Source organism: Monodon monoceros, unplaced genomic scaffold (assembly GCF_005190385.1).
Source record: "Monodon monoceros isolate NGI ecotype Baffin Bay Population unplaced genomic scaffold, NGI_Narwhal_1 Super_Scaffold_10, whole genome shotgun sequence".
Classification (NCBI taxonomy): Eukaryota; Metazoa; Chordata; class Mammalia; order Artiodactyla; family Monodontidae; genus Monodon; species Monodon monoceros.
The window spans coordinates 19,642,631-19,655,607 of NW_021703766.1; the positions used below are offsets into that span (position 1 = coordinate 19,642,631).

Genomic DNA, 12,977 nt, shown 5'->3' on the forward strand with positions numbered 1-12,977 from the left:
CCCCCCCCCCCCCCCCCCCCCCCCCCCCCCCTCTCCCCCCTCCCCTCTCCCCTCTCCCCTTTCCCCTCTCCCCTCTCCCCTCTCCCCGCTCCCGCTCCCCCCACCCCTCACCAGGGAGTTACACAAATGTACCTTTGCCATAGTGGTTTCTTTTGCCTCAGGTGTCACCTCCTCCAAGAAGCTTTCTCTGACCTTCCCTCTATTGTGGTCCCCCAGCCTCTGTGCTTATTATGATCACAGCCATTAGGACAAATATTCTGAAACTATTTCTTTATGTGTTTGCTCCCCATCCCTCAGAAAACTACCATGAACTTTTTAAGATTAGATCTTATTCCCTCTGCGTCCCTAGAATGTGTCCCAGGCCTTGGCACCTAGGGGTTGCTCAGTTAATATTGATCGGAATGCCCCATGTGAATGCCAATGGAAGTACACAGACAGAGGCTGGGCAAGCATTTACTGGGATATCATGGGGGTCTGAGCCCAGGATGGGCTGGACTGGGGTCCTAGAAGGCCAGTCCAGCTCCTGAGGCCCACCCCGCCTTGTTTGCCCCAGGCACCAGCAAGGTGGATTCCAGCCATGAAGGCCCAGGCCTCGTTCTGGGCAGCTGCTTTGAAATCTGGAGACAGGAGTGATTAGAGGAAGGGTGAAATGGGGCGGGGCTGGACCAAGCTGGGATGGGGCACGGCAGCTCTGTGCAGTGACCCAGACGTTTGGAAGAAGTGACAAATTTGGAGTCTGTCCAAGTCATTGTCGAGGACATTGTCTTAATGGTTTTGACAAGGTCTCCAGGACAAGTCTGTTGTTGCCAAGGGAGAACTTGGTGGTGGATAAAGAGGCAGCAGTGTGGTTTACCCGAGAGCCTCAGGGCTGGGAGTAAATTGCTGCTTGAGGAGGTGTTTGCCTGTGGCCGAGAGCACCGGGGCCTGCTTGTGGGAGAGTGCCGTCCAGTCCTACCAGTCCTACCGGTTGCGCAGGCATGGATGCCCTAGGGGCGGGTCTGGGCCTCTTTTCCCTTGCGTTTCACCTTGTCCTCCTTCTGAAGTTTGCCCTTAAGCTTTCAAGGATCAATAGGTTACAAGTTGTCTGTTGGGGTGAGAGCAGCCAAGTGGGGCTCCTGGGCCAGTGAGGGTCACAGTCCTCTTGGTGGGAAGGACGGAGGGAGGGTTCAGAGGCTTCCCAGGCCCCTGTGAAGAAACAGAGGCCTTGCTGATGGAGAAGTGGCAGGAAACGAGAGCAGCCAGGTGGGAGGATATGTCCAAAGCGCCAGAGGAGCAGAGTGCGCTGGAGGGATGGGCAGGTGGCCAGAGGGATGCTTCTGACTGTTGCGACAGCTGGGCTGGCTGACAGAGTGCTTGGCCACGTTTATCATTGTCCACCTGAGCCAGGTTGGCTGTTGCGGGTCCTTAGTCCAAGCCACTGCCCTGTGGTCATTGACATTCACCTAACCTGCTCCTGAGACCCCTGGAGGGGAGAGGTCTGCTCCCTATGTGCTCCCGACAGCCCTTGCATTTTTACCCCCTCCGGCAGGAATACCTGGATGCTATTCACCACCTGTACGAGGAGTGGCTCATCAAAGGGAGCCTTTTCCCCGTGGCGGCCCCTGTTCTGGTAAGCCCCCCTGACAGGGCAGGAGACTTTTCTAGAAGGAGGAGCGACTCGGGGGATGTCGGCCACTCTGCAGCTGGAGAATGTGAAAGAAGGAAGCGGGGAGGGTGGAAGGGACTCTGTCTCACAGTCCCCGTTCTGGACTGAGCCTTAGTGAGCTGGACAGACCTGAGAGAAGGTGACCTGTCCCAGTGTCATTACGCCAGTGGTACAGTAGCATCTCAGTTATCCAGCATTGTCAGCAAAGGAGAGTTCCAGATGGCTGGAGCTCCTGGACCTGGGTTTTGGCCTTAACCGCTTGGGGTGGTGGTCTTTCTGACATGCCCGTCCCTTCTCCAGCGGGTGGCAGGCCCAAAGCCTCATTGCACCTTTTCTTGGTGACCCAGGGCATCTGAAGGAACGTCAGTTGCTGTTCTGGTCTGTCACACAATGATGCCCCCTTAGGAGGTGCTGAGGTGTGTAGGACTGTTTGCCCCAGACTACTAATGCCTTTGAATTCCCGTGTTTGCTTTTTACCCTCCTTTCTGCTGCTGGCACTCACCATCTCTAATTGTGTTGATGCTTCTGCCCCATCAGTGTTTCCCCACTTCCTTGTCCCCTCGTTTTCTGATTTGCTGCTGCCAACTTTCTTTAGGCAGACCGTTGGGTCCCTCGGACTGTTAGGAACGTGTGTACAGTGTGGGATCTGAGGGAGGGCCTTGCACAAACTTGTGTGCATGGCCTTGGAGACATCTGTCTGAGCTGCTCAAACACTGTACTCATGACTCTTCCAGGCAGTGGGGTTGCTGGAAAGTGAGATATTACTGTACTGGATTTTTAAAGAAAATTTATTTTTTTCCCCTCATTATAGAAAAATGGTTGATATCAACCGATGATAAAAAAATCATTCATGAGCTTGCCGCAGGGACAACTGTCGTGGATTCTTAAGTGAAAATATAGTTGAGAATGTGGATTGACCTAGAAACGGGAGCTGTTTGGCCCTAACCTTCCCTTTTCTCTGCCTGTGACCTTGGGCTTCCCTGCCTCTCCCTGCCTCATCCTGCCTGCCCCTGTCTCTCTCTCTTCATCAGTGAAGGGAGGATGATGTTGAGGTCAGGGGCAGCCCTGTGACCTGTGTGTTTAATTTCCAGGTGATTGAGGCTGACCATGACATGGAGAAAATGTTAGAACTCTTTGAACAAAACCGGCACCGAATACTAATTCCAGAGGATCGGAAGCTTGGTCCATAGGACGGGGAAGATCATGCCAGAGAAATGCCCGCTGCTGCCAAGTTAGCTCTCACGAGCAGTTTGGAACAATCCACTCTCGGGAGGGCTTTCTATCTGGGCACATTTGTCTTCCTAATGGTCTTCTCTCCTTTGCCAGTGTCTTTATCCTGGGATTCTGGCCCTCGTGGGTAAATGACATGATGGGACCAATGGGTTTGTCGTGGCCCTTTGGTGTCGCAGCCTTGCATTCCCCCGGTGCTTCTCCTGGTGGTTTCCCACCTCTGGACCCCTCTAAATTAGGGAAGAGCCACCTGACTGACCCTGGGCTCATGGTCTCTAGCCCTTCAGACCATCCTCGAGGGCGAGGTAGTGGTCTTACATCCCAGGGGAGGAAGTTGAAGCTCAGACTGGCCAAGGGACTCCCCGGGGTCACACAGCCAGTGACAGTGGAGTCAGCACCATTCAGACTTCTGGTGACTCCCAAATGATCAATCTCTTGCCCCAGGCTGCCTCATCCCAAGAGCCCTACCTTCCCTGCTGGAGAGCCCCACACGTGTGTGGGAGTTTGTGTGTGTGTGTGTGTGTGGGTAGGTAGCGGGGGCAGCGGTGCATGCAGCCAGCATCATCATTTTCTCCTTATTTGAGTAGCTCCTGAGGACAGTTAGCATTTCTAGACTTTCACAAAATTGTGTGGTATTTGGCTCAAGCCCAGCGTTCAGTGGTTCACTAGCGTGAGGCTGATGTGGAACTTACCACCTCATCATCGGGACTTCCCTGTCCTTAGGAGAATCGTGGTTTGGCTCCTGAATGGTGCTCGGTCTCCTTGGTGACGAAGGTCCTGCTTGAGCTGCTGCCGATTCCCTGGCAGGGCAATGGCCTATGGCGCCCGGCTGGTGTGCCCAGTGCTGTTCTGGGCGAGGGGCTGCCAGCCTGGCTTCTGAGGCTCCCTTCCTCCATAGTGGCCTTGTGTGAGGAGCTTCACCCTTGGAATTCCTGGGAGTTTGTGGCCCAGGGGAGAGACACAGTGGCCTTATGTCTTTTTGAAATGTTTTTCCATCCAAAGGGACACCATGGGCCCTAGGGCATGAACCATCTTTGTTAGTTCAGAGAATATCTTAGCTCCGCTCAGCTGTAACAATGCACTGAAGGCACGGCTGTCTCCTGAGTCAAGTAGGAAGCAAGAGAAAGGAAGAACATTCTCTTCGGGGACAGTCTGGGCAGGAAAGTTGGGGCTGGCAAGCAAAGGCTCTTGGAGCACTGGAGCTCCTGAATTTTGGAGATGGGTGGAGAGAGCTTCCAGAAGGCTGTTGCAGACACGGGGGAGGATTGATTATGAACTTGGGGAAACAGGCCTTGGCCTCTCCCGAGTGGTGGTTGGTGTACCTGAAGGTTGGAAGGCCTCATCCCAGCCTCTGTGTGAGTGTGGCACCTGTGCATGCAATTCTCTGACACTACATAGGTGACAGGTGCCCCGGGTGGCCTGGGCCCAGAGGCAGCGCTAGGAGGGCAGCACTCTGGCTTCCGGCCCTTTCTGGCTGGACTGACTCCTGGGCCGTGTGCACAGGGTGAGGGCGGCAGTCTGGTGGGGATGTGTCTCTCAGCCCAGATGTTGGTGATGGACCAGAAACCTGGGGGAGGCAGCGCCTCTGCTTCCAGGCATCTGGACATGCCAGGACCATCTTTGGGCCTTTGCAAACAAACAGTCCAATTTCCCCTCAATTTGAGCATCTGTTTTGGGGGAAATGTGATTTAAAAAAAAAAAAAAATCTTGCTCTGTGATAGCCAATAAATCCTTCACTTAAAACCTGGTGATAATTTTGGAGTGCTTCCTATGCCAGTGATTTTGGGCCCCTGCAGCATCCTTGTACCAGCAAGGTAATGTTTTAATTTTTAAACACTGTGTTCCTAACAGGGGATGTCCGGGTCCATAAGAGCTCTCTGTCTTCCCACCCTGGCATCTTGGAGAGGATGCTGTATGTACCCACAGTGGCTGGGGCCTGTCACAAAAATCTCCTGGCCCAGAGATGTCACAGGAAATGGCTAGAGCCCAGCCCACCAAGGGTTGCTCTCCCCCATGTGGCAGGCAGGGCTGGTGGTGGCAGGGGTCACAGAGCAGTTGTGAACACTGCTGAGAACCAGGGCAGGGAAAGGGCAGATGGCACGTGGTAGGCACGGGGCCCAGTTCCTCAAGCAGAGGGAGGCACTCCCCACGGACTCCCAGGAATGGCTGTAAGGAGCGTGGCATGGCTTGGCAGGCCCTTGCTAAACGTGGGCCCTGGGAAGTGCTGTCACCCTGCTTGTTTTTCCCTTTCTTTTTCTCTTCCTGCCTCTTTTCTTCCTTTCCACCTGAGCCCCTCACCTAGATGAGAAGTGCCCCCCTGCCTGAGGAATGCATCAGTCAGAGACCCTTCCTGGGACTCCCGCAGGCTCCCACCATCTGACCTGCGGAAGGAAGGATTGAGGTATTTATTGCTCTGGGAGCAGGTAGGAGATGTTTCCAAAACCTGTCTACCCCTGGGTGCTATGGAATCTGCATCACCCTCATTTTCCTAGAGCCTGGGGCCAGATGGGGGAGCGCACTTCAAATGCTCACACATCTGCGGAATGAGTAACCTCACCCGCTTGGCCTCTTCACCCTGAAGTTACAGTTATTAAAATAATTGACAAGCTCTTGGAGATGTCAGCCCTCCACTGTTGAGAATCTAATAACAATAATATTGTGCCCAATGTCTCTGGGCTTTGACAGTGGATTACTTATTTACCAGAGGCCCCAGGGTCACTGGCACACGCTTTCTTTTCCTAATAACCCCAACCTTGTGGCTCCCCTAAGGCTGGGGTGAGCTCTGTGTTCCTCTAGTTTCTGTAAGACGGTGAACTTGGCAAAAGCTGTCATTAAACAGAAGCTAGGAGAAAGCCAAGCTTGTGGAATCAGAATGGGTATTGGCATTTACTGCTCTCTTCTTGAATTTCTGCATTTTTTGGCTTTTTCTTCTCCAAGACTGGGGTCCGTGGAACACAGGTGTCCTGGGAGATAGGAATAGGTGCTCTGAGAAAAGAGGGTTCCGTAGTTAGTCCAGAAAATTTGGGAAACACCACCTGGGTACCCTCTCTGAGATGCACAAGGTACATTAGCCTAGATAAAGTCAAGAAGTCCTGCCATAAAAACACCTTCTAAACTTTGTTTTAGCCAGGGACTCTCAAACTCACTTGACAGTGGGGCCTCCCATTTGGGGAGGATACATCAACAATCTGCAGATGTGCTAATGTTCCTTGGAACACACGTTGGGAAGCTCTGTTTTAGGGGCCTGCAGCTGCTGATGACTGCTGGTTCTGTGTCCTTCGGGATGCTCTAGCTCATGGTCCTCTAACTTCAGAGCATCTGAGTCCTCTGGTGGGCGTGTTAAAACACAGACTGCAGGGCCTACCCCCAGAGTTTCTAATTCAGTAGATCTGGGATGGGTCTGAGAATTTGTTTTCTAATGACTTTCTAGGTGATGACGAGTCTGCTGGTCCAGGAACCACCGTTTGGGGACCACTTCTCTTAGCTTGATGTTTTCTAGAAGTGGACATCCAGGAGTTCCAAGAAAACTTGGCATGTTTTTGAGTGTTGTCACTGTTGTCACCCCTCGTGAGTGTTGGCTGTCTTACCTGTTGAATGGGAGCATTGCTCACTTCCTAGGGCGGTGAGGATAACCAGCCTGGCGTGTGGAAGGGGCCCAGAGCAGGACCAGTTGCTAAGTTTTAAATAAATATTACCTTTGGGGATCCAGATGTTGAAACATACTATAAAACTTCTATAATTGAAACAGTATGATACTGGTGCATGAATAGACAAGTAGACCAGTGGAATAGAATAGAGAGCCCGGAAATAGATCCAAGTATATGATAAAGGTGACATCTCAATGATTATTGGGGATAAAGGTGGAGTTTTAAATAAATGGTGCTGAGATGACTGAGTAGCCATTTGGAAAAAGATAAAAACAGATCCATATCTCACATCATACCCAAAAATAAATTCCAAGTGGTTAGGGATCTAAATGTAAAGAATGAAACCATGCAAGTACTAGAAGAATGAATTCTTTTTTAAAACCTTGATGTAGGGAAAACTTTGTAACTCTAATTCAAAATCTAGGAACAATAAAAGATTGATAAATCTGACTAAAAAATGTGTATGACAAAACTCATTTGGAAACAAAGTCAAAAGGCAGTGGACAAAGTGGGAGAAAATATTCACAGTGTATATCACAAAGGGCTAATATTTGTGAAGAATTCTTAAAAATGGACAAAGAACCAAAACTCCAATAGAAGAATGAGAAAAATATCCAAACAAAATTTACAAAAAAGATAATAAAAATGGCCCTTAAAGATATGAAAAATACTCAAATTCACTCAATTAGAGAAATGCAGATGCTATGATCTAAATGTTTGTGTCTCCCCCAAATTCATATGTTGAAAACCTAATGTCCAAGGTGATGGCATGAGGAGGTGGGACCTTTGCAGGGGGGTGATTAGGTCATGAGGGTGGACCCCTCATGAATCGGATTAGTGCTCTGATAAAAGAGACCTCACAGAGCTCCCAAGCCCCTTCTACCATGTGAGGACACAGGGGGCAGTTGGCAGTCTGCAATCTGGAGGAGGGCCTTCACCAGAACCCAGCCATGCTGGCACCAGGATCTTGGACTTCCAGCCTCCAGAACCATGAGATATAAATTTCTTTTGTTTGTAAGCCACCCAGTCTGTGGTATTTTGTTAACAGCAGTCCAAACAGACTAAGACAGCAAATAAAAGAACACTGAGATACTTACCAGACTGGCAAACACACAAACATATATATCGAAACATCCTGTTGTTGAGGCTGTGGGGAAACAGTCACTCTTACACGTTACTGGTGGGCATGCAAATTCATTTACCCCTTCTGGAGGGAAATAGGACACCACCTGACACACTACATACATACTTACATCGCAATCCAGCAACCCCACTTCTAGGACATGAAGGTGTATATATGTACAAGGTTATTTATGGCAGCATTCTTTGTAATTGCAAAATAATTGAAAACAACCTAAATACCCATATACAAGAGAGTGGTTAAATAAACTATGGTACATCCACACAATGGAATAGTATACAGCTGTGAAGAAGAACGAGGCGGCTCTCTCTCTGAATGGATGTGATATGATTTCCAGGACACACTGTTAAGGGAAGAAAGCAGTGTCCAAATGAGTATCTATAGTATGCTATAGGAAGTACAGGAAGGGCAACCCAGAAACTAAATAGATTGGTGGGAAAAGGCTGGAGAGAAGGGAAAAATGGGATCAGGGTTGCTGGGATGAGAGGGGAATACACTCCTGTGAATATATCATTTTGTGTAACTCTAACCATAGTAATGTCTCACCCCCCAAATAAATAAATAGTTAAGGTGGAGTAGGATGTAGGGGGAACGGAAGATGGAATACAAACAGATGAATCACAAGTAACAACCACACTGAAGGTGCTGGGAAGAAAAGAACTCACTGAAGTAACCTTGGAAAAGAGTGTCTTGATTGGATACGAGAAGAGTAAAGGTAAAAATTATTTTACATAAATGCTGAAAGATAGTTATTAGAAGTGTTTCTTGCAGGGATATGTTTAGCAATTCTGAAACTATACCAGAATCGACCAATATATTAGAATTGAACAAATAAGTAAATAGTCTGTAGATTATGAGAGCTGGGTTTCTCACTATTAGAGAATTTGAGTTTGGTGTTCTCTTATGGCTAGAGTGAGGTTAGACATTTTTGGCAAGATGCCACCATAAAAAAAAAAAAGATGTTGTGTCTTCCCTCAGTGCATCTTATCAAAGGATGTATGATGTCCATGCATCTTATTACTGGTGATATTTACCTGCTCATCCCTGGAATAAACTACTAGGATCTCTGGTTCCTTGTATTGGAGAGTGAGTGATGTTTAGAGACCAAGATCTAAGTGCCAGGTGTAGTCATTGTTACTGGGTGTCTGCTTCTAAGCCCACTCTTGGGACAGAGTTAGGAAACATGTATGTGTACTAACCCACTCATACACACACATAGCTATATTTCTGTATCTAACTATAATTTAAAAACCATGAGTTCATAGTGATACCTCTGATTCTAATCCAACACCACAGAGTGAAAGTCATGATGGAACATAGGTTTTAACAGGATCCTCTGGCAGCTGGATGGAGCTGACTGCAGGAGGATGAGGGCAGAGGCTGGGAGACCAGGAAGGGGGCTGGCGTCCTCCCAGGATCTGAGTGACAGGCCTTGGTAGCTCAGTCGAGGGGCTCAGGCCTCTGTGGAAGGAGGAGGGACGTGGTCAGATTTGGTCCTTGTTGTGACAGCTATACTTGGATGAAGGATGTGAGAGAAAGAGAAATCAAAAATGATTCCTACCTTGGGCTCAGCTTTCCAGTAGATGGGGAGCACTGCGGGGCAGGAACACGGGGAGAACAAAAGTTCTGTTGTGGTTTGGGACTGAGCTTGCTTATTATGTTAATGATCAGAAAATAACGAATAAAAAATGGTCAGGGGCTGCAGGTCAGACCCAGGACTAGGTGCCCTGGTTGCCATGATTCCCAGGTCCGTACCCCCTCCCACCTCATCCCTTCTCCCGAGGCTCCTGACCCTCTCTGTCTCCAGCCCAGCCTGTTCCTGACGTTCTCCTTCCCCAGAATGGAGGCTTATGGCTAGGGTCTGCTCCGACCATCCCCGCTCCCCGGCCCCGCTTCACTGGCTCCAGACACCAACAGCTTACCGGCCTGAGTGCCGACTGCTGTGTGCTGTGCTGAGTAATCGGCATGGGTGGGTGGGAGGAAGGATGGATGGACGGATGGATGACTGGCCAGTGCCTCTCTCTTCCCAGTGCAGAGTGCTTCCCGATTTGTCTTGAAAAGCCTGTGTAGGGCCTGGCCAATAGTCTGATTGGGAGGGAGGCGGGGCCCATGCCCCTTAAATCCTTCTCACCTGTGGTCCCCCTTGATGTAGGGACTGAAAATGGTGGGGTCATATGCTCAGCTCTGGGGACAGCAAAGCAGGCGCCAACGTTTATTAAGCACCTGCTGTATGCCCAGAAGGGGCCTTTACCACCACCCTCAGAGGCAGGGGCCATCCTCCCCACTTCACAGATGCAAAGCCGAGGGACAGGCCCTGGGCAGGTGCCACCTGCCACCCCATAGAGAGGGTCTTGGCTTTCTCTTGGGGCCCTTATGAGGATTGCCCGTGTGTGTGTGTGTGTGTGTGTGTGTGTGTGTACGTTCCTGGACACACCCACTTGTGTGCAGGTGTGCATGCATGTGTGCATATGTGGGGGCAGGAGAGGCTGGTGGGGGGGGCGCCCCCACTCCGGTCAGCCCAGATGATGGAGCCCCCAACCCTGGATGCAGAGCAGGCCTCTGAGCTGACCCTGGGCTCCCAACTGTGGCCTTGCTCTCTGTCAACCTGAAGTTGGCTGAGAGAAGAGGGAGGCTGACAGAGGACCCTAAACAGATTAAGGGTGTATTACACGTCTGGTTGTCTACACATCTCTCTTTTAATCTGCTCTGTGACAGGTGCCTTAAGGATGCTGAGGGAAACTGCTATTCAGAGATGCAGGGTGACTGCACACACACTGAGCTGGTATGTGAAGGGGACAGGAAGCCCCCCTAAGGTCAGCACTATGCACACCTCACCTCATTAACTCTTCTTAGCCTCCTGTGAGGTAGATCTGACACCACACCCACTTTGAGACGAGGAAACATGGCTCAGGGAGGTGCAGTGAGTGGCCCAAAGTCGCACAGTCTATAGGTGGCAGTGCTGGGACCTGAGACCAGCTGGGATTAGCAGGTTTGTCCCTGTGGCTGACAAGCTGTGGGTTTGGCTGCTGTCCCCACTGTGGTCCCAGATCCACCATCTCTCCAAGTGTCACCTTCCTGGCAGAAGAGCAATCGGCTTAGTCAGGTGTCTGCTCCTGTGCCATCCAGGGGTGACAATCTCAGCTGTTGCTCGTGTAGTATCCTCGTGTGGCACCTGGCACCTCCATCCCCTCCGGGGGGACGTAGTGAGCACCGGGGGGCTCTTGTACATGAGAGGGGGCCTGAGGAGACCTCCAGAACTGAGTGATTGTACCGTCTGGGCTGCCACCCTCACCGGTTGGCTCTGGCCTCATGAGAGGCTCTGATTGTCCGTTCTCCTCAACCCCTGGGCCAGGGGAGCCCCCGGGGTGGCCTGCTGGAGTTGGGGGTCTGAGGAGATGGGTGAGGTACTCAGAGAGCTCATCCATCTCAGAGGAAGCATTTGGAGGTGCAGCTTCTGTACCAGGGGCCGCCACCTCCAGCTGTGCTTCTGGTTTTGGGTCCAAGGAATTCTCTGACAACTGGGGGCCTGGCACCAGGCAGAGCTGGCCGGGAATGGTGACCCCTTTTCTCTCAGGAGCTGCGCTGGGGACCAGGGGCTGCTCGCTGCTGTTACCTGCGGGGGCAGTTGCCTCCCCTGGAGGTGGGCTGGGCCCCAGGCCTGGGCTCTGGAGTTGCTTTCCCTTCAGGCTGCTCAGGGGATGGTCCCTGGGGAACAAGGGTGTCTGGTGCAGCACAAGGTCGCTGTAGCAGGTCAGAAACTCCTCACTGTCCGAGCGTGTGCTGGCGCGGCGCTGGGGCCCCAAGGAGACCGGGGGGCCAGTGAGGGGGCTGCCGGGGGCGATTGAGATCTCAGGCAGGCTAAAGACCACAGGCAGAGAGCGCTGACCATCAGGGCTTTCAGCCAGGGCCCTCTCAGTCCTCGCCCCTGCTGGGGGGCCTCGGCTTGACTGGGCCTCCCGCAGGCCCTTGTGGGTCTTCAGCAGCCCTCTCTCTGAGCTCGGCCTGCAGTGGGGCCCGTCTGCTTTCTCTCTGCCTGGCCCGAGGAGCTGCCTGCCTGAGGTTCCGAGAACGGCCTCACACATGACTCTCGTCAGGAAGATCTCAAACACCATCTGCTTGGTGTTCTCCTCGCTGCTGGCCTGGACCAGTGAAAACTCGGCCTCGGAGGTGGCCATGTAGCCCAGCCTGCCCAGAATGGTCTGCAGTGTGTGTTCAGAAAGCACAGGCCGCACCCAGTAGACAAAGTTCCCTGTGTATGTCTGGAACAAACAGAGTTGTTTGTTAGAGGGGGACGCGTCTCAGCAGAGTGGCAGAGAGGGGCCAGGCAGGACCAAGGGCTGATGTCCAGGGCACAGAGGCTCCTGAGAAGCAGGTGGGCCAGGGCATGGGGCCAAATGGAAACCTGGCCCACAGTCATGTCACCCCTGTCCCATTTTATAGAAGGGCACACTGAGGCCAGAGGCAGGACTTTTGTCTCAAGTCACACAGCAGGAGAATGACTGAGCCAGCTGGTATCCTGGCTTCCAGCCCAATAATCCTGGCCTGGAGCTGGAAGAGATTAAACCTTTCCAGTGGCTTTCCACAGCCAAAATCTTTCCCTTGTTTCTCGTGAGCTCCTTGGTGCTGTCTCTTTAGAGAAGCGGTACAGCCTAGTGGTTAGGAGCTGCACTGCCTGAGTTCGAGTCCTGTCTGGGTTGCTTATTATCTGGTGACCACAGGTAAGTTGCATTAATCTCTTATAGCCCTCAGTTTCTACTTCTGTAAAATGGGACCAAAGTCAGTGGGCATGACAGACGACACACTGTTCCCCCGCTCAGAGGCACAGCCCTGGTCCCTCCCCGAGGCCCAGAGGCACAGCCCTGGTCCCTCCCTGAGACCCAGAGGCACAGCCCTTGTCCCTCCCCGAGACCCCCTCTCTCCGGGACATGGCAGTGCCTACCTTCAGGGACCTGATTTCCTTCCTCCAGGGAAACAGGAGTAGGTTGACGGAGATCAGCTCTAGGAACTCCAGTGCCCGCACCAGTTTGCGGCAGATGTGCTGGGCAGAGCTGGGAGCCCCCTGGGAGTGAGTGGTCCCCAGATCAGGGGCCACATCCTCAGGCAGATAGAGCTGAGGAGGGACCCCTGTGACCAGCAGCCGCTGGGCCCTGCAGGTGAGAGCTGCTTGCTTGCAGACCCCAAGCCGGCCCTCCCCTGCCCTGTCCAGGTAGTAGCTGATGAGGTCATCCAGGAGGGTCTCAAGAGCATCCTCGTCTGGGCCTGGGGGTCGGGGCCGGCTCATGGCGGCTCCGAGAGACTGGATGTGGACAAGAGT

At 52.1% G+C, this 12,977-nt stretch overlaps 2 protein-coding genes across 9 annotated transcripts in view; one reads left to right on the top strand and one right to left on the bottom strand.

Annotated features, from left to right (window-relative positions):
* Positions 1 to 4,629, top strand: part of TK2 (thymidine kinase 2) — a 26,934-nt gene extending 22,305 nt beyond the window's left edge. For 2 of the 6 annotated variants that reach the window (XR_003791196.1, XR_003791195.1), the window contains 3 exons: positions 1,529 to 1,609; positions 1,993 to 2,061; positions 2,737 to 4,629. Coding sequence is in view for 3 of the 6 variants with exons in the window: in XM_029206163.1 (XP_029061996.1) it covers positions 1,529 to 1,753 (225 nt within the window). In the remaining 3 variants the exon portion in view is untranslated. Of the gene's footprint in view, positions 1 to 1,528 lie in introns of all 6 variants that reach the window. The other 4 variants (XM_029206163.1, XM_029206180.1, XR_003791193.1 and 1 more) reach the window with 3 other exon arrangements.
* A 947-nt stretch (positions 4,630 to 5,576) lies between these two features.
* Positions 5,577 to 12,977, bottom strand: LOC114885822 (spermatogenesis-associated protein 2-like protein). Of its 3 annotated transcripts, XR_003791191.1 has the most exons (4): positions 12,603 to 12,977; positions 10,499 to 11,922; positions 8,935 to 9,124; positions 5,577 to 8,006 (listed from the first exon to the last, which is right to left on the bottom strand). XR_003791191.1 is itself a non-coding variant. In XM_029206146.1 (2 exons), the coding sequence occupies exons 1-2, from the start codon at positions 12,942 to 12,944 to the stop codon at positions 10,801 to 10,803; spliced, it is 1,464 nt and encodes a 487-aa protein (XP_029061979.1). In that variant the 5' UTR covers positions 12,945 to 12,977; the 3' UTR covers positions 10,229 to 10,800. The 3 variants fall into 3 exon arrangements, 1 of the variants encoding a protein (XP_029061979.1); XR_003791188.1 differs by having other exon boundaries at positions 5,577 to 9,124; XM_029206146.1 differs by lacking the exons at positions 5,577 to 8,006; positions 8,935 to 9,124 and having other exon boundaries at positions 10,229 to 11,922.

What these genes read in the sequence shown, in the direction of transcription:
- LOC114885822 (XM_029206146.1), bottom strand. Translation starts at nt 12,944, where the DNA reads ATGAGCCGGCCCCGACCCCCAGGCCCAGACGAGGATGCTCTTGAGACC. An exon ending in AGGAAATCAGGTCCCTGAAG is followed by an intron (nt 11,923 to 12,602) that starts GTAGGCACTGCC and finishes TGTTTGTTCCAG; the next exon opens with ACATACACAGGGAACTTTGT.